This window comes from Cibotium barometz, chromosome 66 (genome assembly GCF_041138505.1).
Source record: "Cibotium barometz isolate CiBa-2024 chromosome 66, ASM4113850v1, whole genome shotgun sequence".
In the NCBI taxonomy this organism is placed as follows: Eukaryota; Viridiplantae; Streptophyta; class Polypodiopsida; order Cyatheales; family Cibotiaceae; genus Cibotium; species Cibotium barometz.
In genome coordinates, this window is record NC_141111.1 from 3,393,578 (window position 1) to 3,420,689 (window position 27,112).

Consider the following 27,112-nt stretch of genomic DNA (forward strand, 5'->3'; position numbering starts at 1 on the left):
TCTAGTGAGTTTGTATGCTCTCAAGCTTCTCTATCTTATGTGTGTGTATTGTTGCAACCCTAACCCTAATTCCAACAAGCCTCAAGTAGCTCAACTTAACTTTGGAGGAGGAATACTACTCAAAGTTTGCCACACTTTGCAAGTATGCTCCGCCTATGAGACAACTACCTTACAGGTGGCCCGTTTTTGCCAAGGGTTGAATGAGCAATGAGACTAACCACTTTGCAAGATGCTCTTTCTCGAGCCAATCCATTGGTAAAAGAAGTAAAGAGTGGTCAAGTCAAGAAGAGATTCCATCCCACCCAAGTCTAATCCAAGGGAATGCTTCCAAAGGAATTTCTAGCCATTTATCCTCACAATAACACTCATAATTGATTAGCGGCCTGATAACTTTGCCCCCCGAACTTATGCTATTCCTACCATGGAGCCCTATGGGAACCAAAGGTGTTTTTATTGTAATGAAGCTGGCCACTTTAGAGCTGAATACCCCAAAGTTGGAAGACCCTCTTTTAATCCTCTTGCTATTTCACAAGGTGGCCAAGCAAACCAAGGCCGTGGGGCCTCCAACCTCCAAGCTAGACGAAGTGGTGGTGATGGACGTGGTAAACACCGTGGACCAGTTGCTTGCACTTGTGCCATGATTGGTAAACCAAGGTTAGAGATGGAAGAAGAAGATCAAGCCACCCTCATGCAGTTGTGTAGCATTAAGGCTCTTAAAATGTTACCGAGAGTTTATGTCGAGATGAGGACATCTTGATTTTTTAAAGGAGGAAAGGATGTAATATACCCATTATAAATATGGCATGTTATGCACAATATGGCTATCCCATTGGAAGTATTGCTTAGGTAGTTCATTCTGGTTGCATTTAATTGTTAATTCTTATCTCCTCTGAGAAGCCACTACTTTGAGATGATTATAAGTTAACCACTTTCTACTCAAGAAATGAGAAAACTGAATTCAAACTGATTATAAGTTAACCACTTTTGGGGTTGATATGAGTAACCGAAGTGGCCTAAATTGACCCATGAGGTTTTGAAATCTGGCGGCCTAAATTGACCCACGGGGTTGAAATGAGTAACCGAAGCGGCCTAAATTGACCCACGAGGTTTTGAAATCTGGCGGCTTCAAATGAAAATAAGTAGCATTACAGACTTTGTCATGAGAATATATTTTAAGTCCTCTAGAAAAATATTATTTATCCCCTCTTTAGTAATTTGGGGATGCCTAGGTTACTCTTGCGTCATGCCGGCTAGGTTAATATCGTGGGTGACACCACATTAAATATTAATACGTGCAGTATATGACATATGTTTGAGGCCATCTATGATTATTTCAGTTAGGTTTGTATGGCAGGGTGATTCCTAGGATACTTACGCCTGGTAGTCATGAGTTGGTTATGATTTGTGCCTGTTTAATATTTGTGGGATTAATTTAATTATTAATTGGGCTTATATTTTTAGGTGATGAAGACTATGGGAATTGAAGAGTTTACTTTGGAAGAAATGTCTTGGTTCATCACATTTCATTTTTGGCAAGCATAGTAGCTTGCAACCTTAGCAAATGATTTTTCCATTTTGAACTTTAGGAAAGATACATTTATAATGTGGAATTTAATAAAGCCTATGGCTTTACCCTAGTCCCAATAATTGACACTCTATTTTTGTAAAAGAAGAGTGCCGTGCTCTCTAAAAAGCACATTTTGTATATTTTGGAGCTATGGCCTAATTTTGGTAGAAGGAAAGCTAATAAAGAAATACTCTTGTGTGGGGAAGGCCACGCACAAGAGGGGGGAAGATTGCACCCAACATGGTCTATTGAGCTAAGTATTTTAATTTTGTTAAGTGTTTGAATTTCAATTAATTTGATTTAGTTGAAGCTTTCAAAGCATTGGTTTTTATGGTTGAATCAATTCTTGTGAATTCTCTACTCTTCCACAATCTATCCTAGAATAAGATTCCGGTTGCAGTGGTATCAGAGCTTGGGCTAGGAGATTTGTGGAGAAGGTAGGAAAGGGCTTCATCTTTTCAAAAATCAAGAAAGTGCAGGAATTTATCTATTGGAGAGAAGGGTGCTTTGTAGGTCTTTACCCAAGGTCAAAAATTCAAAACTAGATATACTCTCAAACCCACTCACCACCCTGCAAAACCATCCCTCTCTATCAAAAAGTGGTTTTTCTAAATACTCAGAGAAATCAAAATCTAACCGCATGGATGAAATCCCCATAGCCAAAAACCTCACAGTATTCTCTCAGAAATCAGAAAGCTTCAAGCACTAGCAAATCTATAATGGACGGAGCATATTTATTTGTGTAAAAGCCATCAAAAAAATCACAAAAAGAAATCCATGAAGAAGGTGCAACGCGGCAGCCTGCCGGTGCAAATCGGCGCATGGAGGTGATTAAAAAAACCCATAAGCTTAATCTCCATAAGCTTAATCAACTCTTTACTTTAATCTTACTTTTTCCAAACCCCATGCAAGTCACATCACCTTTTTGAGTCTTTACTCCTCCTATTTTCAAATTTGAAGAGAAATTCAAAAAGGTTTCCAATTCTGAAATTTCTGGGTGCAGAAAAGTGATTTACAGGTTTTAAAAGGCTTAAAAATTGCCTAGAAAAGGCTAGAAAATTCCAAAATCATTTCTGAAAAATTTTGAAAATTTTCAAAAAATATTACAGAGATTGGGCAAGGTTTACAGGACTGTTTTAGCGGGTTTCAAAGTACAGAAAATTATTTCATCAACAATTCGACTAGCCCAAGACTCTTGAATCACGTGGAATCGTTCGGGATTTGTTTGAAGCGACGAGAATTCAATTCAGCCATTGAACAGCGTCTTTGTTCAGCTTCAACCAAGATCAAATTGTGGGAGAAAAACAAGATAAGTACTTACATTTGCTTTATTTATTTACATCAAATAAAATAAAATTTTATTTATCTACATCATTTGCACAAGCACTATGGCAGATTTTCCTATCTCGCCATCAATTCAAGAGCAACTCCTTTCTTTACAACATCAAATTGTAGAAGAGAGAGAGAAGCGTATTGAATTGGAGAGACAGCTCACGAGTCGTCGATGCAAGCGTGACTCTTCGCTATCTTTTGATGACGAAGATGACACTATCCAAAGGGCTGTAAATGCTACATTGCAAGCACAAAGGTCACAAAAAGAATCCAAGATTAGTTGGAGAGCTTTCACATTTCAAAATTATGACGGAAAGAAGGATGCTAGGGTCATTCTAGCTTGGCTTAGTCAAGTAGATGACTATTTCTCAGGAGAAAAATTTTCAGAGAGTGATAAGATTAAATGTGCAGTCAATCATTTGGTAGAGACAGTGTAGCTTTATGGTGGAGTGTAATAAAGCAAGGTCGTGACAAGCCAGATTCAAGTCTAAAGTTAGACACCAATGGGGCACTTTGCATCAACTTGAAAAGGAAACTATGTCACAGTATGTAGAAAAGTTCTGGAATACTTTATTACAGGTGCAGGTTGTGGAGAGAGTCAGCGAGAAGGACCAAAAGAGGAAATTCATTTCGGGCCTTAGATCTACCATTAGGGCCGATGTGAATATGTTTCGACCTCATTCACTATCTACTGCAATATCTTTGGTAACTAATTCTGAATGCAAAAATGGTTTTCCTAAAGAGATTAAAGCACATGAGGGTACTTCTTCTAAACCATTTACTAAATCTTTTTATGCTCCAAAGAAGATGTATAAACCAGGTTATGACAAAGGCAAGGACAAGGCTAAAGGCAACATGAGTACCAATAAGAAAGTCAATGGTGGAAAACCGAAGGCACCTCCTATCAAATGTTTCAAATGCCACAAAGAAGGTCACATAGCACCGAATTGTCCAGAGCATACCAAGAATTCAACACCACCACCAGCAGCAGCTCGAGTCAATATGATTGAAGAAGATGACAATGAAGAAAAATCATTCAAGCAAGAGGGTAATTCCGATCCAGACTACTCAGAACAAGAAGGTAAACCTCATGTTCATTTTTTGCTTAAAATAAAAGGAACAATAAATGGACATGAAGTTGTTATTTTGCATGATGATGGTAGTACACATGATTTCATTTCTGAAAAGGCACTTAGAGCATTAAATTTTCATTCTTCACCTACGCACTATAAAGTCAAAGCAGCATTTACTAGAACAAAGTATAATAGCATGCAAGAGGTGAAAGGTTTGGATTTATGCATCAAGCCCTTAACAGAAAAGAGGGATTTCTTAGTTGCACCTTTACAAGGGGTAGATATAATTTTGGGTATGCCTTGGAGACACAAGTATAACCCTATTATAGACTATGACACTCATAGCATTTCTCTAAGGAAGGACAATGAAAATATTATCCTCGAGTGTCAAGTCAAAGGAGAAATGAGTCCTTTGTTGACTCACACTCAAGCAAAGAGAGCTCTAAGAAAAAGAGACAAGACATATGGTATGGGTTAACCAGCTTGATGCTGAGTCTGACACATCCAAAAGTCCAAAGTTTGATCTTTTTATCTCCAAATTTAGTGACTGTTTTATGGAAAATCTACCTCCAGGATTACCTAAGTCTAGGCCTGAGGATCATAGTATTGACTTATTGCCTAGAAATTCTCCGCCTTGTAAAACTCCCTATAGAATTAACAATTTAGAGCAAAAAGAAATCCAAAACCAAATCGAAGACTTGCTAGAGAGAGGCCTTATTCGACCTAGTAGTTTACCTTTTGGAGCTCTAATACTTATTGTTAAGAAGAAGAACGGAACCTTCCGAATGTGTGTAGACTACCGTGCATTGAATAAGATTACTGTCAAGAACAGATATCCTATTCCTAGGGTAGATGATCTTCTTGACAAGCTTAGAGGATCAAAAGTCTTTAGCAAGATTGACCTAAAGTCTGGGTATCATCAAGTTTGCATGACTCAATCTGACATTTTCAAGACAGCTTTTAGAACCCAAACTGGTCACTATGAGTTTTTGGTTATGCCATTTGGTTTGACCAATGCTCCAGCTACTTTCAGCCGTATGATGAATCGCATATTCCTTAAGTTTCAAAGTTTTGTTATAGTGTTCTTTGATGACATTCTTGTTTTCACCAAGGATCGACAAGAGCATGAAGAACAAGTGTTCAACCTTTTGAGAGAAAATGAATTGTATGTCAATCCTGAAAAAGAGTTCTTTCTTTCAAGAAGAGATTGAATACTTAGGTCATATAGTGTCGACTGAAGGGATTCGTGTAGATCCTAAGAAAATTGAGTGTATAGCTTCTTGGCCTACGCCTAGAAACATACATGACCTTAGATCTTTTCTTGGCCTATGTAGTTATTATAGGAAGTTCGTCAAGAATTTTGCTTATATTGCTCATCCTTTGACTGAACTCCTTAAGAAAGCTACAAATTTCAATTGGACTGAAAAGCAAGATAAATCTTTTGCAACACTCAAGAATGCTTTAACACAAGCACCAGTTCTTACACTACCTGATTTTCAAAGACCATTCTTTGACTGATGCTAGTGGCAAAGGATTTGGAGCTGTTCTTATGCAAGACAACCATCCTATTGCTTATCAAAGTAGAAAGCTTAAGCCTGCAGAGCAAAATTATAGCACATATGACAAAGAATCAGCAGCAGTAGTGCATGCTTTGAAAATCTGGAAGCATTACCTAATGGGTTTTGAATTTCTTATCATCAAGACGGATCAACAAAGCATTAGGCATTTGCTTATGCAACCTCTTATTTCAGATAGGCACATCAAATGGGCATCTTTCATTCAAAGTTTCCAACCTATGATTCAATACCAACCTGAAAAAGAAAATGTTGTTGCCGATGCTTTGAGTCGAAGACCAAATATCAACAACATTTCCATTATTGAGAAAGTGAACCATTTGTACTTATGAAAGAAACTTATGAAGTTGATCCAGATTTTTGTGAAATATGGATCAAATTGCGTGAAAACAATTGGACACCTCAAGGAAGTTATTCTCATAATGATGGCTATCTTTTCTTTGAGAAAAGATTGTGTGTTACTCAATCTTATAGACAACTTGTCTTGGAAGAGATGCACCAACCACCATTTGTGGGACATAGAGGAGTTTCCGCAACACTTCAAGTAGTTTCTCGAGAATTCTTTTGGCCTCATTTGAAGAACGATATAGCTAAATTTGTAGCTGAATGTAACATTTTCCAAACAATTAAAAGCTACAAAGGCAAAGCTTTAGGATTGCTTATGCCTCCTGATAGACCATGGGAACAAGTGTCTATGGACTTCATTACTGGCTTTCCTACTACTTCCAGTCATCATGACATGATTTGGACAATAGTGGATAGGTTTAGAGCAAGCCTATTTTATTCCATGTAAAAAGACACTAACTTCTCAGCAAGCCGCGAACATATTTGTCAAGCAAATCTTTGTTCATCATGGACTACCCAAAGTGATAATTTCTGATAGAGATTCTAAATTTTGTAGGCACTTTTGGGTTGCACTTTTCTCAAGCTTAGGCACTAAGTTAGATTTTTCCACAGCTTTCCATCCAAAATCAAATGGACAGACCGAAGTCACAAATAGCACTATCCTAGATATGCTTAGAGCCTATGTTTCCCAGCAACCTAGTGCATGGGATAAGTACATACACCTACTCCAATTTGGTTATAATAATACTCATACTGCTACTGGTCGAGCACCATTTGAGATTATCTATGGTAGAGCTTTGCCTATTCCGGCTGTTTATCTTTGGGAGTGACTGTTCTCGAAGAGACTCGCGGTTCCTTTCATGGTGGTTAATGCAAACTGTCAAGAACTGAACAACTTTCTTGCCATCTTTGCTCCTTATTCTTGCATATGCTAAGCCATCATCTAAGACTTCTGTCTCCATCCTCACAGCTATAATATAGGGTTGCCCAAGGATGAGGGGATACGATGACATCTCCTGGACAAAGAAGTTCTGATCATCTTTCACATCCCCTATAGTTATCCTTACATTTGGACAGGCTACATAGAGCTCTCCAGATGAGTTATTAGCCGCCTTAATCATCCACCCATGATCTACATCCATTGGCCACTTACATTTGTTGTAGAGGTTTTTAGCCATAAGATTTATTTCAGACCCATGACCGATTAAGGCAACATACGGCTCTTCCAAGTCTCATATCTTGACAAGGGTTTCAATGGTGGCCCTTGCCCAATGGTTCTTGGAGTAATGACTTTTTGCAAGAACTTCTTTTTCATCACCCTCATCCACAAAGCGCACTTGTCGTGCTCCTTAAGCAGAGTGATTACATTCCACCACATTCTCTCTCTCTTCCTTTTGTTGTACCTGTACTCCATGAGTCTTGGAAGTGCTTGTCTCCCCCTGTGATGGAATAGATTCAATTATGGACTGCCTTTTCCTTCGTATAATATCAATTATCTCATCGTGGAATTTTTTCTTTGCAATCCCCAAGACTTCCCCTAGTGTAAATTCCACCCTACTGTTTAGAATCCTTTCTTCTAGCACCTTTTTGAGATCCGTTGCGGCTTCAATATCAGATTGGAGCTTGTAGAGCGGACTTTTCCCTTTACCCTTCTCCTTCTCATGCTTCATCTTTGCTGGCGCTTCTTCCATTGATACTTCCTGTGGAGGTTGGTTATGTGGCGGAGGCACATGTGATGGCTTAGGGTCCTTCTTTCCACTACCACGAGTGACCCTTTTTGATGACCCTCCTTCCTCATTTTCCCTCTTACGCTTTTCCTCTACGTGTGCCTCATTATTATAGCATTTTGCAATGCAGGCATGAACAGATAAAGAATCCACAGGTTCTTCCCAACAGGTTCTTCCGAACCAGTCTCAAGACGTATAGTGTCTCCTGCCTCATGCAAAGCCTGCTTAGTCACCTTCTTTGACGCAATTAGCTCCATTGTTGATGGCCAAAAATCTTCATTCTCATAGTCTTCATCCTTCTCAGATTCCTGCTTTGATTGGTTGGCCTTTAAACGCATAGGTTGCTGCCTCAACCATAGAGATGGCATGGCTAGCAGCCATATCCTCAACCAGCTTTTTCATCCCTCCTTTCCCAAAGTTTGTGCTTAACGGAAGACCAGTCTCTGTAAGGTGGATTTTTCCATCTTTGAAAAATACAAGTTGGTTTCTGAGGGCTTCCTTATAGCTGGCACAGTCTTTTTTCGCATGTTCTGGGTCATCACACCATATACATCTGAATGTAAACCCTTCTTTGCTTTGAGGCCTTTGCATAGAAGCCTGCCCTAATGGTAGCCCTTTTTCCTCAATCCTGGATATCTTCAGTTTTAGGTCTCGCATGCCCTTAATAAGCTCATCCATCGGCCCTTCTACCTTTGGGATCGCAGCAGCTGGTTTTGGTAGATTCTCAGGGGTAACAGCAGTTATAGGAGTTACCGAGCTCATCACCATTTTATCCCTCCTTCGCTGCTGCTTTGCTAGCATGGTGACCGCATCCTCGACATCATTCCAATCATTCTTTAGCCCCTGCTCTGTATCCTTATCCTCAAGGAGAATTTCCAGTTTTTCTTGGAGATCTTTCCCAGCTGCTTGTAAGAAGAGCTCTGTTTTTTCCCTGTCTAAGGTTGTGCGCTCTATCCTTGACAGCTGGGCATAGCGCTTCTCAAACTCTCTTAGCAACTCTGTGGTGGCAGAAATTCCAATTTTGGGTTTTGTAACCCACTCCAAGAAAGTTCGCTTGGTCACCCGCTCGGAATCCTCCATGAAATAATCATCCTTCAAAGCAAGCTTGAACTCCTCCCAGTTTCTGCCACCATGTGCTGCCTGAAATCCTCTTATGCACCTCTTATTTTAGGAACACATACCAGCTCAAAGCTTCGAACCATATCCTCCTCAGTCACCCTGTTTAGCTCCATTTCCTTTGTGTAATTGCGCAGGTACTTTGTGATATCTTTACCATCAAATTGATCCACCTTTTTCACGATTGACTGCAGTGCTTTAGTCATGGAAATTTGCCCCCTCTTAGCCGCTTGCTGCTATTGCATATACATAGTAAACATCTGAAACATTTGCATAACCGTAGGGTCAAAACGAACCCCCTGCTGTCCCTCAGGATTCTCAGCCATAGCTTGCACTGTGTATTTCACCACTAACTCTCACCCCAGCAGTTTCACGTCGGGTTCACCAAAGCTGTCGTGACGTGGGCGGTATCGCTAGGCAAGTGCGAGACTTCTGGCTGTGAGAGTGGTTTCAAATCCCAGCAAGGAAATAGAAGATATATCTCTTTAAGGGGCATAATACATCTCAATTTTGGTCGACATGTACATGTGCCAATTCACTTCAAAACATTCCCAAATTCAACTTGAAGATTGCACATAAGTTATGTGTCAAGAGCATGACCAATTCCAAGCATAGATCTCCTGACCCTTTATCCAAGTGCCTCATACATAACACATGTAGGCACAACACAATCTTCAAAAGATTTCCACATACATGTGACCATTCACATCACATATTTCTAATATTGCCAACATCACCATTTCAAGATGACTCTTGATTTCATGAAAACCTGATTTCAGATTCCAACAACTCACAAAGCAAAAATAACATATGGCGTATATACATCATCATGTAATTTTCAAAAGCTTCATGTTCACAAAACTAAGATCCAATCAATCATTCTATTACAAGGTTCCAGAATCAAAACCACCTTAAACTTTGGAACATTCAAACTCCCAAACTCTCAAATTCAAGAAAAACTCTCCAATCTCTAAGGCCATAAGCATTAAGGCTTTTACAAGAGTTTTTATTTTTGAGGTAATCAAAGCCTTAAAACTAAAACCTTTACCACTGTAAGGAATTACGATTTTTTTGAAATCGAATTCATAAAAAAGCTTATCTCTGTTTCACAAAAACCGAATTTCATGTCATCTCCATGAGCTTCTACGTCGAATTCTCTCCTTGCATGAAATCGGGCAGCAGTTCGCTTCATATTTGAAAATTTTTAGAAAGCATATCACTAAATGAAGCTTCTATTACTCTCCAATTCTAACCCCTACAAGGCTTGAACAGAAACTATAATCCCAAAGCAAGATAATCTGCAAAAATCGAGCTCTGGTTTTTTCCCCTCCCTTTTCTGCACACTTCTCCCCCTAAAAAATGCATCGCCTCCTTATTTCTGATTTTTCCCGCAAGGAATTCAGGCCGAATTCCTTTTGCAGTCCAAAACTCGTGTTTCCCAAAATGAAAATACGTTGCGCCTCCTTTTTTTTTGCTTAAAATTTGGATATTCCTTTTTTTTTAAATGACTTCGTATTTTTCCCATGCAAGGCGCCACCTTGACCTGTGGGCTATACTGTAAACAAGCTACCTCTTAAGAGGTTCAATTAGTCCACTTCCTCCATCTTACTGCCCTCTGCATCAGCATTGTCTTCAAGAGGCGGCATGTCTGCATCAAAATCTGCCGAGGTAGAAGCATCATCATTTATACTCAAGCCCAGCTTTAACATCCTGTGAATCCTTCCTCCAAAGGTGTTGGGGTTCTCAAGGCTGAATCCAGAGGTAAGAAGCGCAATTTTATGCAGTTTCACGTTGGGTTCACCAAAGCTGTCGGGACGTGGGCGGTATCGCTAGGCAAGTGCGAGACTTCTGGCTGTGAGAGTGGTTTCAAATCCCAGCAAGGAAACAGAAGATATATCTCTTCAAGGGGCATAAGACATCTCAATTTTGGTCGACATGTACATGTGCCAATTCACTTCAAAACATTCCCAAATTCAACTTGAAGATTGCACATAAGTTATGTGTCAAGAGCATGACCAATTCCAAGCATAGATCTCCTGACCCTTTATCCAAGTGCCTCATACATAACACATGTAGGCACAACACAATCTTCAAAAGATTTCCACATACATGTGACCATTCACATCACATATTTCTTATATTGCCAACATCACCATTTCAAGATGACTCTTGATTTCATGAAAACCTGATTTCAGATTCCAACAACTCATAAAGCAAAAATAACATATGGCGTATATACATCATCATGTAATTTTCAAAAGCTTCATGTTCACAAAACTAAGATCCAATCAATCATTCTGTTACAAGGTTCCGGAATCAAAACCACCTTAAACTTTGGAACATTCAAACTCCCAAACTCTCAAATTCAAGAAAAACTCTCCAATCTCTAAGGCCATAAGCATTAAGGCCATAAGCATTAAGGCTTTTACCAAGAGTTTTTATTTTTGAGGTAATCAAAGCCTTAAAACTAAAACCTTTACCACTGTAAGGAATTACGATTTTTTTGAAATCGAATTCATAAAAAAGCTTATCTCTGTTTCACAAAAACCGAATTTCATGTCATCTCCATGAGCTTCTACGTCGAATTCTCTCCTTGCATGAAATCGGGCAGCAGTTTGCTTCATATTTGAAAATTTTTAGAAAGCATATCACTAAATGAAGCTTCTATTACTCTCCAATTCTAATCCCTACAAGGCTTGAACAGAAGCTATAATCCCAAAGCAAGATAATCTGCAAAAATCGAGCTTTGGTTTTTTCCCCTCCCTTTTCTGCACACTTGCATCGCCTCCTTATTTCTGATTTTTCCCGCGAATTCGGGCCGAATTCCTTTTGCAGCCCAAAACTCGCGTTTCCCAAAATGAAAATACGCTGCGCCTCCTTTTTTTGCTTAAAATTCGGATATTCCCTTTTTTTTAAAAATGCCTTCGTATTTTTCCCATGCAAGGCGCCACCTTGACCTGTGGGCTATACTGTAAACAAGCTACCTCTTAAGAGGTTCAATTAGTCCACTTCCTCCATCTTACTGCCCTCTGCATCAGCATCGTCTTCAAGAGGTGGCATGTCTGCATCAAAATGTGCCAAGGCAGAAGCATCATCATTTATACTCAAGCCCAGCTTTAACATCCTGTGAATCCTTCCTCCAAAGGTGTTGGGGTTCTCAAGGCTGAATCCAGAGGTAAGAAGCGCAGTTTTATGCAGTAGTAGGACCAAATCTTTCACAGACTTATCATTCTTATCAGCTTCAGACCTCTTTAGTTGCAGACACAAGTTTCTTGCCATCATACTCCTTAAGCTGTCCAACTGCATATTTATCAATTGCATCAACCAAAAAGAGTACCTCATAGCCCTTTTTCTTCAGACGCTCAAGGAAAGGAGAATTTTCCACAGCCTTCTTACTTTCGCTAGTGATGCAATAGATGTCACTCTGCCCATCCTTCATACGTGTAACATAGTCTTTAAAACTAGTCATATCGTCACCACTTTTAGTAGAATGATAACGTAGTAGGTCGGCAAGCTTTGCCCTGTTGGAACTATCCTCATGGATTCCAAGTTTAATGTTCTTTCCAAAAGACTCATAAAACTTGTCAAAATCCTCCTTGTTCTCTGTAATCTCTGTAAACAGCTCGAGGCACTTCTTAACAAGATTTTTCCTTATAACCTTCAGGATCTTGTTTTGCTGCAGCATCTCACGGGAGATGTTCAGTGGCAAATCTTCTGAATCAACCATACCTTTGACAAAGCCAAGGTACTCGGGAATCAATTCCTCACTCGCTTACCCCAGTAACTGCTCTTGCCATCTTTGCAGCTGTTGATGTTCTCAAAGCCTCTTTTTGAAGCTCTTCCTTTAAGCTCTTAATACTTAGAAGATTTGCCTCATACTGTGCAAGGACGAGCTCACAAGCCTTCAGCTCTGCCTCAGCTACCCTTAGTCTTTCTTCCTTCAGTAATGTAAATGTTTCCTCTGGTGATGTAACCTTGGCATTCTCTGCATTGCTAGCATCTTTTAAAGCTTCTACCATCCCAGAAGAAACATTCATAATGCCGTTTTGCATGGATGCATCTTCAACCATATTATCACTCCCTCTCTAGAAGTGATCAGTTGTTGCTGGTCCTTTAGTCTTTCTTGTGCCTCCATCAAGATCAAAAACTGTAACTAATCCCTCTTTCTTGTCAGCCCCATAAGAAAGTGATGCTGCTTTTGGTTCATTGATAATTCGTGCTACCTCAAGGTTCACCATAAGCATAAAAACTTCATGATTCACACCACACTTATGTACAGAGGCTTCGAGATCTGGCTCAACCTCAGCTCGTCTTATTGAACCTCATTTACAATATGAACATATGTACATAGGCATCATAAAATGACTCAAGTCATGGCACTTAATCCCATGCATCTAGATTTATATTTAATGGCCTCACATGCATGGTTTCACACCATAGACGTGCCATCGCACGACATCCGCCCCCTCTAAACCTGCACATCCTCTGGTATGTGCCAAATCATCATCAAGATCCACATATATTTGGATGTTGTCTTCATCTTCTACATTACCAGGAAGATCATCCTCTTCCTCTTCAACCATATCCATGCTATCACTATCAAGCCTCTCATCTTGAGTCTCCTGCGAATCAAAAGGATCACTGTCATGCCTCCTCTTCCTCTTCAACCATATCCATGCTATCACTATCAAGCCTCTCATCTTGAGTCTCCTGCGAATCAAAAGGATCACTGTCATGCCTTCTTTTAAACATCTTGATCCTTTTGCCTGCTACAAGATTCTTTATCTCTGTTCCATCAAGCTCACACAGGGTATACGTGGCATTTCCATGCACATGCTTGACAATGTAAGGGCCAACCATCTTTTTGCAAACTTCCTTTGCACAGTGAACTGGTTGTCAAGACTACTATCATACATTAGGGCCCAATCACCTTCTTCAATGGGTTTTGGCCGGAGTCTGTGTCTTCTATCAAATCTTTCATTATTTTTCACCCTTGCATCTTTCAAACGAGCTTTAGCAAGCTCTACATCTTCAGGCCTTCTCTCCAACTGCCTCATTCGCAATGCAAGGAGGTCTTCCCTGTTCAATTCTTCCACCCAGGGTAATACATTTCAAGTTGGGACTACTTCTTCAACTGGCATTACCGGCTTCTGACCATACATTAATTCTGCAGGCATGTATCCTGTCACTGAGCTATGAGTTGTACGGTCAGCCCATAAAGCATATGGTAGCAGCCTTGGCCACTCCCGCATTCTTCCTCTGCATGCCTTAGCCAAAGCTTTAATGATTGGAGGATGTCCTCGCTGGCTTTTACCATTGCCCTCAGGGTTGTAAGCACATGTTAGGGCCAATCTGATGCCAATTCTAGAAAAGAATTCCCTTGCTTCTTCAGCATCTAGCTCACCCCTGTCAGCTGTTATTTTTCCAACACAACCATATCGGCAAATCACATCTTCCAAGAGAAATTTGCATACTATTTCCGTGCTCTTTGTTCTAAGAGCACGCCCTTCTACCTGATTTGTCAGGTCTTCTCTTGCAAGTACTACGTACCGCATCTGCCAGATTCCCAAGGGCATTGTAACTAGATCCACTACCCATTTGTAGTGCATGGCAGGTGGGTAGGTTGGTTGCAGGCCATCACGATGTCGCACATTCGAGTACATTTAACATACCATGCATGTTTCCACATATTGGGATACATCCTTGTACATTCCTTTCCACCAATATCTTTCCTTTATTTTGGTAAAGGTGGCCCACACACTTCGATGTCCAACCCAGAGACTCTCATGGAATTCTTTCATGAGCTTCCCTTGAGTCTCTTTATCACATATAACTCTCTGTGTGGCATAGCATTCCTCTGCATAGGATGCTTCCACAGGTATCCATTCTTTAGAAAATACCCATATGCCTTTCTGCCGATCCTCTTGAATTCTAAGTCAGACCAATTTTCCTGCCTTGTCAAGGTACTCAAGTATTGGCCAATAAGCAACCAATCTCCTTCATACATTTCCTCAGTAAAAGACTCAAGTGCATTTGACGAGCAAGCATGGTCCCCTTTTGCATGTGCAGTAGTATAGAACTTTGTGCCTACATCATCAATGTCACTAATCATCCCTTATTCATCTTCATACCCCTGGCTCTTGATAGCATATCTGCAACTGGGTTATCCTTCCCTACAATATGCTCAAACTTGAGATTTAGTGACTTGATATAGGCAATCCACCTGAGCATAGCGATATCTAGAGTGGTGCAGCTTACAATCATCCCAAGGAGTGGCAAGCAGTCAGTTTCCACAAGCACGGATGCCCCAATGAGATATTCTTTTTCACATTTTAAGGCAGTGACTACTCCCCATAACTCCCTCTTGATCTGCGGATAATTTCGTTGGCGAATGCTTAGTACCTTTGCTCCAAACCTGATTACATACCTGTGATGATCATCCTCATCATCTTGCCCTACTGCCCATCCTATCCCAGTAGGACTAGTATCAACTATTACAATCACAGGCCTGCCACACTCATAATCTACCTTCCTTAGAGTAGGTGATGTTTGGAGCAGACGTTTCAGCTTCCGCATAGCTTTAATATGTGCAGCATTCCATAAAAATCTCTGATTTTTCCTCAAAAGTTGGTAGAGAGGATCTACTACATGTGCATAATGTGGGATCCATATAACATAAAAGACACATGCACCAAGAAATCTCCTCACCTCTATAACATTAATGCATATCTCTTTCATTCTTTGTATTGCATCTATCTTGGCTGGACAAGGTCGGTGTCCATTAGTATTACAAAGATGCCCCACGATTAGTACTTCACCAACCCCAAACACTGATTTCATTCCAGACAAAGTAAGATTCACCTCTTCAAGCCTGGATAGGATTTTGTCACAATCTTTTATATGATTTGCCACAAATTTGCGGCACCCCCTCAAATCCAAATCCCCATCTTTATCTTTCTCATCACAGCCTTTTATGGGCACATCATCTAGAAAAGGCATAGTTATTTGTGGAATGAAGTCTTGCAAGACTTTATTCATACCATTCATCATATGTGCCATTGAGTTGGTGGCTCCCTGTGGTAAGGTGCACATCCTTACCAAACCCAAAGGAGTTTTCATTGTGGTCAAGTCCCTGCTTTGTATATCCAGCTGGAACTGATCAAATCCCGAATACAGATCACCCATAGAGTATATAGCTTTCCCTGCAAATGCTTCTGCAAACTCGTCCATAATCGGACCTGCTCCCACATTCCTGATTGTGACCTTGTTTACAGGTTGCATGTCTTGAATGAAGCGCAATGCTCCATTTTTCTTTGGCACGGTAAACCATCTGTTGGAGTATGGAGCGCATGATGGCTCCAAAATTCCCATCCTGATCTTTTCTTTTAGTAATTCCATTAGCTTTGGCAAGAGAGCTTTTGGTACTGGAATCGGCCGCCGCAGGTTCCAGGGCACATGTGGAACAGTGAAGATCACCATTGGCGCTATTACGCTTGGATCAACACAGCCTATCTCATGCGGCTGAAAAGCAAAGGCCTTCCCATGTTTTACAAGCATCTCCTCAAAGCATTCCTTTTCAACTGGTAACAGGAAATCCTTGTCACCAATCTTCAGCTCTTTTAGGGTTTCCTGTATAAACTTATGTCCAATTTTCTTCGGATCTCTGAGATTCGGTTGCATAGAGGCTTCATCTATTTTCTTCGGATCTCTGAGATTCAGTTGCATAGAGGCTTCATCTATTTTCTCCTTGCTTTCTGGTGGCAAGGGCAAGGCAACTGGTTTCACCTTCTTTGCAACCGTTTTATACTTTGTATCAACACGAGCATCCATCTCACAATACATGTTTTTACATTCCATTCCCTCAAATTCCCGGATTATATCATACATCCCCACAGATGACACTTTTACCATCTCATTTCCACCCTGTAAGCATGCGCTTTCCATGGCAGAAAGCTCATCCATAGTATCCACAAATGACACCTCGTCAAACACACCTGAAATAAACTCATTTTTCTTCAAAAGACCACACTGCTCAAGACTTTTTTGTACATTTTGTACATATCGACATATACCACGCTTCAAATCCTTGCTTTTTACAAAGACTATTGACCCATAGCTAGAGAATCTCTGAAAGTTTGCTGAACAGTTATTTACATTGATTGAGTCCTGCGAGAACTCATTGCCCCTTGTACCATTGCAATCCCGCTTTACAATGGCACCTGGCCAAAATCCCTCATCTCCCTGTAGTTCATGAATTCTCTGTTTATCTTTGGGAGTGACTGTTCTCGAAGAGACTCGCGGTTCCTTTCATGGTTAATGCAAACTGTCAAAAACTGAACAGCTTTCTTGCCATCTTTGCTCCTTATTCTTGCATATGCTGAGCCATCATCTAAGACTTTTGTCTCCATCCTCACAGCTGTAATATAGGGTTGCCCAAGGATGAGGGGATACGATGACATCTCCTGTGGACAAAGAAGTTCTGATCATCTTTCACATCCCCTATAGTTATCCTTACATTTGGACAGGCTGCATAGAGCTCTCCAGATGAGTTATTAGCCGCCTTAATCATCCACCCATGATCTACATCCATTGGCCACTTACATTTGTTGTAGAGGTTTTTAGCCATAAGATTTATTTCAGACCCATGACCGATTAAGGCAACATACGGCTCTTCCAAGTCTCCTATCTTGGCAAGGGTTTCAGTGGTGGCCCTTACCCAATGGTTCCTGGAGTAATGACTTTTTGCAAGAACTTCTTTTTAATCACCCTCATCCACAAAGCGCACTTGTCGTGCTCCTTCAGCAGCAGAGTGATTACATTCCACCACATTCTCTCTCTCTTCCTTTTGTTGTACCTGTACTCCATAAGTCTTGGAAGTGCTTGTCTCCCCCTGTGATGGAATAGATTCAATTATGGATTGCCTTTTCCTTCGTATAATATCAATTATCTCATCATGGAATTCTTTCTTTGCAATCCCCAAGGCTTCCCCTAGTGTAAATTCCACCCTACTGTTTAGAATCCTTTCTTCTAGCACCTTTTTGAGATCCGTTGCAGCTTCAATATCAGATTGGAGCTTGTAGAGCGGACTTTTCCCTTTACCCTTCTCCTTCTCATGCTTCATCTTTGCTGGCGCTTCTTCCATTGATACTTCCTGTGGAGGTTGGTTATGTGGCTCAGGGTCCTTCTTTCCACTACCACGAGTGACCCTTTTTGATGACCCTCCTTCCTCATTTTCCCTCTTACGCTTTTCCTCTACGTGTGCCTCATTATTATAGCATTTTGCAATGCAGGCATGAACAGATAAAGAATCCACAGGTTCTTCCCAACAGGTTCTTCCGAACCAGTCTCAAGACGTATAGTGTCTCCTGCCTCATGCAAAGCCTGCTTAGTCACCTTCTTTGACGCAATTAGCTCCATTGTTGATGGCCAAAAATCTTCATTCTCATAGTCTTCATCCTTCTCAGATTCCTGCTTTGATTGGTTGGCCTTTAAACGCATAGGTTGCTGCCTCAACCATAGAGATGGCATGGCTAGCAGCCATATCCTCAACCAGCTTTTTCATCCCTCCTTTCCCAAAGTTTGTGCTTAACGGAAGACCAGTCTCTGTAAGGTGGATTTTTCCATCCTTGAAAAATACAAGTTGGTTTCTGAGGGCTTCCTTATAGCTGGCACAGTCTTTTTTCGCATGTTCTGGGTCATCACACCATATACATCTGAATGTAAACCCTTCTTTGCTTTGAGGCCTTTGCATAGAAGCCTGCCCTAATGGTAGCCCTTTTTCCTCAATCCTGGATATCTTCAGTTTTAGGTCTCGCATGCCCTTAATAAGCTCATCCATCGGCCCTTCTACCTTTGGGATCGCAGCAGCTGGTTTTGGTAGATTCTCAGGGGTAACAGTAGTTATAGGAGTTACCGAGCTCATCACCATTTTATCCCTCCTTCGCTGCTGCTTTGCTAGCATGGTGACCGCATCCTCGACATCATTCCAATCATTCTTTAGCCCCTGCTCTGTATCCTTATCCTCAAGGAGAATTTCCAGTTTTTCTTGGAGATCTTTCCCAGCTGCTTGTAAGAAGAGCTCTGTTTTTTCCCTGTCTAAGGTTGTGCGCTCTATCCTTGACAGCTGGGCATAGCGCTTCTCAAACTCTCTTAGCAACTCTGTGGTGGCAGAAATTCCAATTTTGGGTTTTGTAACCCACTCCAAGAAAGTTCGCTTGGTCACCCGCTCGGAATCCTCCATGAAATAATCATCCTTCAAAGCAAGCTTGAACTCCTCCCAGTTTCTGCCACCATGTGCTGCCTGAAATCCTCTTATGCACCTCTTACTTTAGGAACACATACCAGCTCAAAGCTTCGAACCATATCCTCCTCAGTCACCCTATTTAGCTCCATTTCCTTTGTGTAATTGCGCAGGTACTTTGTGATATCTTTACCATCAAATTGATCCACCTTTTTCACGATTGACTGCAGTGCTTTAGTCGTGGAAATTTGCCCCCTCTCAGCCGCTTGCTGCTATTGCATATACATAGTAAACATCTGAAACATTTGCATAACCCTAGGGTCAAAACGAACCCCCTGCTGCCCCTCAGGATTCTCAGCCATAGCTTGCACTGTGTATTTCACCACTAACTCTCACCCCAACAGTTTCACGTCGGGTTCACCAAAGCTGTCGTGACGTGGGCGGTATCGCTGGGCAAGTGCGAGACTTCTGGCTGTGAGAGTGGTTTCAAATCCCAGCAAGGAAATAGAAGATATATCTCTTTAAGGGGCATAAGACATCTCAATTTTGGTCGACATGTACATGTGCCAATTCACTTCAAAACATTCCCAAATTCAACTTGAAGATTGCACATAAGTTATGTGTCAAGAGCATGACCAGTTCCAAGCATAGATCTCCTGACCCTTTATCCAAGTGCCTCATACATAACACATGTAGGCACAACACAATCTTCAAAAGATTTCCACATACATGTGACCATTCACATCACATATTTCTAATATTGCCAACATCACCATTTCAAGATGACTCTTGATTTCATGAAAACCTGATTTCAGATTCCAGCAACTCACAAAGCAAAAATAACATATGGCGTATATACATCATCATGTAATTTTCAAAAGCTTCATGTTCACAAAACTAAGATCCAATCAATCATTCTATTACAAGGTTCCAGAATCAAAACCACCTTAAACTTTGGAACATTCAAACTCCCAAACTCTCAAATTCAAGAAAAACTCTCCAATCTCTAAGGCCATAAGCATTAAGGCACATTTTAAGAGCCTTGATGCTACACAACTGCATGAGGGTGGTTTGCTCTTCTTCTTCCATCTCAGCTTGGTTTACCAATCATGGCACAAGTGCAAGCAACCGGTCCACGGTGTTTATCACGTCCATCACCACCACTTCGTCTAGCTTGGAGGTTGGAGGCCCCACGGCCTTGGTTTGCTTGGCCACCTTGTGGAATAGCAAGAGGATTAAAAGAGGGTCTTCCAACTTTGGGGTATTTAGCTCTAAAGTCAACTTTGGGGTATTCAGCTCTAAAGTGGCCAGCTTCATTATAATAAAAACACCTTGGTTCCCATAGGGCTCCATGGTAGGAATAGCATAAGTTTGGGGGACAAAGTTATCGGGCCGCTGATCAATTAGGAGTGTTATTGTGTTGTGAGGATAAATGGCTGGAAATTCCTTTGGAAGCATTCCCTTGGATTAGACTTGGGATGGAATCTCTTCTTGACTTGACCACTCTTTACGTCTTTTACCAATGGATTGGCTCGAGAGAAAGAGCATCTTGCAAAGTGGTCTGTCAACCCTTGGGGTGGCAAAAACGGGCCACCTGTAAGGTAGTTGTCATAGGCAGAGCATACTTGCGAAGTGTGGCAAACTTTGAGTAGTACTCCTCCTCCAAAGTTAAGCTGAGCTACTTGAGGCTTGTTGGAATTAGGGTTAGGGTTGCAATAATGCACACACACAAGATAGAGAAGCTTGAGAGCATGCAAACTCACTAGATTAGAATGAACAAATGTGTGGCAGATATACAAAAGATAAGTATACACCCCAAAATGAGTAGATAAGAGGGTGTAAGAAGTGCCTCGACAGTCCTAAGTGTGTTCATACACATCACTACCATATAATGCTACAAATCCCCTTGGAAGTGATGATGTGAATATGTACAGGGTATGGCTGATCAATCCTAAAAAGGCAGTAAGCCCAAAGCTTTACGAAAAGCTTCGAACTTTTCACAACAAGGAAGAGCCTTCCTAAATAAATCTGCCATGTTTTCATGTGTAGGCACATAGACCATGTTGATGTCTACTACAGAGAGTCTTTTCATACTGACATAGTGGTAATGCATCTCAATGTGCTTAGTGTGAGCATGAAACACTGGGTTCCTCGTCGTAATTGTTAATGCGCTCTAGCTGTCAGTGAAAATTGTAGTGTTAGAGGACTGTCCAACACACCCAAATCAACCATAAGAGGTTTGAGCCACACACACTCAACTGTAGCTATAAAAGCTGCCCTGTACTCAATTTCACAACTAGAAATGGACACTGTATACTACTTCTTGCTGAGCCATGCTATACATGAATCACCAAGGTGAAAGAAAAACCCACTAGTGGACACTCATGTGTCATAACATCAAGCCCAATCTGAATCAGTGAAAGCATGCAGCTGTGACTTACCCCCTTTGGATAAAATAATCCAAAATATTGAGTTCCTTGTGAATAGCGAGAAACCTGCTTAATAGTCTACCAGTGCTACGTACCTAGGATATGCATAAATATGCTCAACTGTAAGACCGCATACTGTATATCTAGCCTCGTGTTGCACACATAAAGAAGGTATCCAATAGCCTACTCATACAAACTAGCATCAAAATAGTTTCCTGCATCTTGAAGACTATGTCAAGTACCTCTCTCCATAGGTAAAGCCACATGTTTACCTTTTCAATAGCTTCTGTATATATTTAGACTACAGTATAACAATGCTATCATTGTGCTGCATAAACTGAATCCCTAAATAGTAATGCAAGGGTCCCAAATCTGACATCTCAAATGATGACTGCAAATCCGTCTCTTAAAGGTTGAAATGTATATCAGGTCCTGTGAGCAGTATGTCATCAATGTATAGAACGATGACCAAAAATGTATCCTTACTCCTCTTCACAAAGAGGGTACTCTCTGCTAGACTGTTGCAAAAATCATTTGCAACCAAGTATGCATAAATCATCTCATACCTTGTTCTAGAAGCGTGCTTAAGACCATAAAGAGCCTTTTTCAACCTGCATACTTTAGACTCTTCTCCTTTTACAGCAAAATCAGGAGGTTGCAATACATACACATCCTCATGTAAATCCCCATTCAAGAATGCAGTCTTAATGTCCAACTGATGTACATTCCATGTATGATGTGCTGCCAAAGCAGCGAGAGACCTAATGGTACTCATATAAGATGTGGGTGCAAAGGTCTCATCATAATCAATGGCCTTTTGCTGGGCATACCCCTTTGCAACAAGTTTGGCCTTGTAGCGATCAATGCTACCATCTGCTTTGCATTTTAATTTGTAAACCCACTTAGTACCAATGGCCTTTTTGCCATGAGGTAGATCTATCGAATACCAGGTGTCATTCTTGAGTATAGAGTTATACTCATCTTGCATAGCATGCATCCAATGATCATCGTCTTGTGCTTCCTCAAAGGAAACAGGTTCCTCCTCATTACATAAAATAGAAATGAGACCATGATCCACATGAGAATAATCTACATGATGAGAACCTGCACGAGTTCTACTAGGTAAAGGAGCTACCAACTTGCTATCCCTCAAAGGAAACAGGTTCCTCCTCATTACATAAAATAGAAATGAGACCATGATCCACATGAGAATAATCTACGTGATGAGAACCTGCACGAGTTCTACTAGGTAAAGGAGCTACCAACTTGCTATCCCTCAATGTTTGCACAAGCCATTTTGGCATACCTGCAAATTATCCACTCAAACTAGGAAAATATGGTAGCGAGGCCCCTAAGGAACTACTCCAATTTAGTGGCCCATCTTATAGAGATCATTCCCTATGATTGAGGAATTACTAGGAAGTGCAAGGCAACACATTTCATTTTTAGGGCTATGTAGAACATTACTAACTTCAAGGGAGATGGGATTCAAATCTAGAAAGATTGGGGGATGCTTAAGAAAGCTTATGTGCCATGTTTAATGGCTAATGGAGATGTACTTAAGCCTATTAAAAGACACTCTATCTAATGGATCAAAACATATGAGCTTTTGAGCTAAAACTCTTGCATGGTCATTATGCTTCACCTTCATCATTAGCATTATCATTAGTGCTAATAATATCTTTCTTGATTGCTAGCATGCTAAGATGATGAGTTTAATTCATTTCTAGAACCTTAATCATCTCTACATGCAAATCTCAAGTTAGTATTAGAGTACCCATCATTCCGAGAGTAGTTATGCAGCCTACCATTGCTTAGATTATTAAAATTCTGGTTTTACTTAACTAGCTTAGCAATTTTTTCAAATCTTTTTCTAAGATCCAAATCATCAAGAATCAAAGTTTTTGGATTCATTGTCTTCAAGAAGGAACACTTGGGAGCTGGTATATCAACTCAAAGAGTTGTAACACATGAAAGGAGGGTATTATTTGGTCGAATCAAAGGCATCAAAAGGGAGCAGCTAGTTGGCGGTAAAATTCCAGCTTGAAGGGTGGAAATTCCAGCTTGAAGGGTGGAATTTCACATCATTCTTGCCACTTTTTGGCTCATGGGTTCAACTCACATGCTAAACACCATTGAAGCTTTAATTATCAAATCATTCTCTCCTTTGTTAGCAAACAAAGACCTTAGTTAATAAGATAACTAGTGATAATTACAATCAATTTCTAGAGCCATTTAAAGATCTAATCTACCCCATTAGGGTGTTGCTAAACACTTGTGCAGCATCAAAACCAATTTTTCTCTTAGTCTAGTACTCCAAATCACTCTCCCAAATCAAGGTATTTTTTGGTTTTGTAGTTTTTGAAATTAGCAAGTGTTAATCTCATCAAATGCATATCTCCACTTCTTGTGTAAGGCATAGACACCCGCTTTAAGTAACCCCATTATAAAGACCTTCCCATCCCCATAAGGAAGCCATGTCAAATTCACTCATAGTAGCGGATAAATTTAATGGTGAAGATTTCCAAAAATACATAATGGTGGTAAGTAAAACTCAAGTTTCCATACATGGCAAGTAAAACTCAATTTTCCATACATGGTAAGTAAAACTCAAGTTTCCATACATGGCAAGTAAAACTCAATTTTCTATACATGGCAAGTAAAATTCAAGTTTATTCTCATCAAAGATGCATCGACTTTAGGGGATAGTAAGTAGAAAAGAGAAATGTCCACAATTAGAAGGGAAAGATAAAAGATTATGTAAACAAAGAGATGAGATAGCTCTAGCCATTGTTGCATTAGGGCTAGGTGATAGAATCATCCATCACATTGCATCAAAAGATAACTCTAAAAGATAGCTCTACAGGAGCATGGGATGAAATAAAGAAACTATTTAGTGCTAACAAAGAACTCTGAAATAATTCTAAAATATTAGTTTTTCAGGTTGACCATCCATCAAAGAGTCTGAGTCAGTCCAAGCATGTTTAAATAAAATAAAAAGTGTTATATAACAACTTACATGTGTTGGGTATCCATTAGAAGAGAAGGATGCCATAGCAATCCTCCTTAAGAGCATGACCTTGCAAGTATTTAGACCAGCACATAGGAAAAGAGGAGGATGCCATAGCAATCGTTCTTAATAGCATGACCTTGGAAGCATTTAGCCCAAAAAATACAACTTACATGTGTTTGGTCTCCAATAAAAGAGGAGGATACCATGGGAATCGTTCTTAAGAGCATGAACTTGAAGCATTTAGCCCATTGGTGGGTACCTTGAAGAACCTACCTGACCAAACCTTCACTAGCACTGAGTGAAGGAGCCTTCATTCAAGAAGAAAAGATCCTTGATAATATGACGAGAAAGATTTCTTCCACCAAAGGACTAGGAGCCAAAGTGACGTGCAACTCTTATGACAAGCCAAGCCACATAGAGACATATTATTGGAGAAATAAGAAGACTCCAAACAACAATCAAACAAACATCATGACACGAAAGAAGAGCCAAATGAAGGGACTTCCCAAGAAAGAGGAGGCCAATCATCGCAAAGACTCTTCTAATCAATGGAAGTGGGCATCCCTCTCATTTTCTGTTCATACCCACACCTTATATTTCTACCCTTGTGTAAAACTACAAGCTCTAAGCCAACATTGTAGGTCTAATGTGTATGTACGGTGGTACTAGTTCATCACTTAAGGGGGGATTTTGAAATAGCAAGGGATAAATGTTTGGAACAAGGTGGAATGATAAGTGGCCCTCAAACATTTATAGGACTATGGTTCAAAGTGTCAAAGGGAGCACTAAGGATGAGAAAAATGTGGAATGGCCAGCCCATGTGGAGGTCAAAAGTAGCCACCTGGAATAAGTAAGAAAAGATGTCAAATGGGTGTTCATCACTTCAAGGGAGATCGTGCTCAAATCTAGGAAAGATTAAAGGATGCTTAATCGAGCTTCTGGACCATGTTTAATGGCTGATGGAGATGTAATCAAGCCTATAAAATGGTTGATAGAGATGTACTCAAATCTAGAATGGTTGATAGAGATGTACTCAAATCTAGAGAACATTACTGCTGACTTCAAGGGAGATGGGACTCAAATCTAGAAAGATTAGGGGATGCTTAAGAAAGCTTATGTGCCATGTTTAATGGCTAATGGAGTTGTACTTAAGCCTATTAAAAGACACTCTATCTAATGGATCAAAACATATGAGCTTTTGAGCTAAACCTCTTGCATGGTCATTATGCTTCACCTTCATCATTAGCATTATCATTAGTGCTAATAATATCTTTCTTGATTGCTAGCATGCTAAGATGATGAGTTTAATTCATTTCTAGAACCTTAATCATCTCTATATGCAAATCTCAAGTTAGTATTAGAGCACCCATCATTCCGAGAGTAGTTATGCAGCCTACCATTGCTTAGATTATTAAAATTCTGGTTTTACTTAACTAGCTTAGCAATTTTTTCAAATCTTTTTCTAAGATCCAAATCATCAAGAATGAAAGTTTTTGGATTCATTGTCTTCAAGAAGGAACACTTGGGAGCTAGTATATCAACTTAAAGAGTTGTAACACATGAAAGGAGGGTATTATTTGGTCGAATCAAAGGCATCAAAAGGGAGCAGCTAGTTGGCGGTAAAATTCCAGCTTGAAGGGTGAAAATTCCAGCTTGAAAGGTGAAAATTCTAGCTTGAAGGGTGGAATTTCACATCATTCTTGCCACTTTTTGGCTCATGGGTTCAACTCACATGCTAAACACCATTGAAGCTTTAATTATCAAATCATTCTCTCCTCTGTTAGCAAAAAAAGACCTTAGTTAATAAGATAACTAGTGATAATTACAATCAATTTCTAGAGCCATTTACAATCAATTTCTAGAGCCATTTAAGGTTCTAATCTACCCCATTGGGGTGTTGCTAAACACTTGTGTGGCATCAAAACCAATTTTTCTCTTAGTCTAGTACTCCAAATCACTCTCCCAAATCAAGGTATTTTTTGGTTTTGTAGTTTTTGAATTTAGCAAGTGTTAATCTGATCAAATGCATATCTCCACTTCTTGTGTAAGGCATAGATACCGGCTTTAAGTAACCCCATTATAAAGACCTTCCCATCCCCATAAGGAAACCATGTCAAATTCACTCATAGTTGCAGATAAATTTAATGGTGAAGATTTCCAAAAGTACATGATGGTAAGTAAAACTCAAGTTTCCATACATGGCAACAAGTAAAACTCAATTTTCTATACATGGCAACAAGTAAAACTCAATTTTCTATACATGGCAAGTAAAATTCAAGTTTATTCTCATCAAAGATGCATCGACTTTAGGGGATAGTAAGTAGAAAAGAGATGTTGAAATTTGAGCATAATGATGAGCTATGGTGGATCAAACACTAGAATCAACATCATTAACAAAGTGATTAGCAAATAGATTAATGTAGGCATGGATATTAAAAAACCAGCAAATTCTCATTAGGGCTATGCCTCAATTTATAGTGTTTACATCAAGCATCTAATCCCATTGATTTCTCCAAGATTCACTCCCAGAATATCTTTACCTCTTGCCTGATTCTCTCCACCTCTTCTCTTTTCCCTGAATATCTCCCAGAATAACTCCACACTCCTAAATTCCCTCATGCTACCCATTATTCTCTCCCAGTAGATTCTTCTCACCTTTTCACAGGTTCTTTCACAATTACATCTCCTCTTTTACA

At 40.1% G+C, this 27,112-nt stretch overlaps 1 protein-coding gene across 1 annotated transcript; it reads right to left on the bottom strand.

The window, feature by feature from the left end:
- Window positions 1-11,696: 11,696 nt before the first annotated feature.
- Window positions 11,697-12,465, bottom strand: LOC147602687 (heat shock protein 82-like). The gene has a single exon (XM_086797702.1). It carries the CDS (start codon window positions 12,459-12,461, stop codon window positions 11,976-11,978), a length of 486 nt encoding a protein of 161 aa, XP_086653828.1. The 5' UTR covers window positions 12,462-12,465; the 3' UTR covers window positions 11,697-11,975.
- Between the last annotated feature and the right edge of the window lie 14,647 nt (window positions 12,466-27,112).

Bases quoted from the DNA above. Each gene is read 5' to 3' on its own strand.
- LOC147602687 (XM_086797702.1), bottom strand. From the start codon at position 12,461: ATGGTTGATTCAGAAGATTTGCCACTGAACATCTCCCGTGAGATGCTG.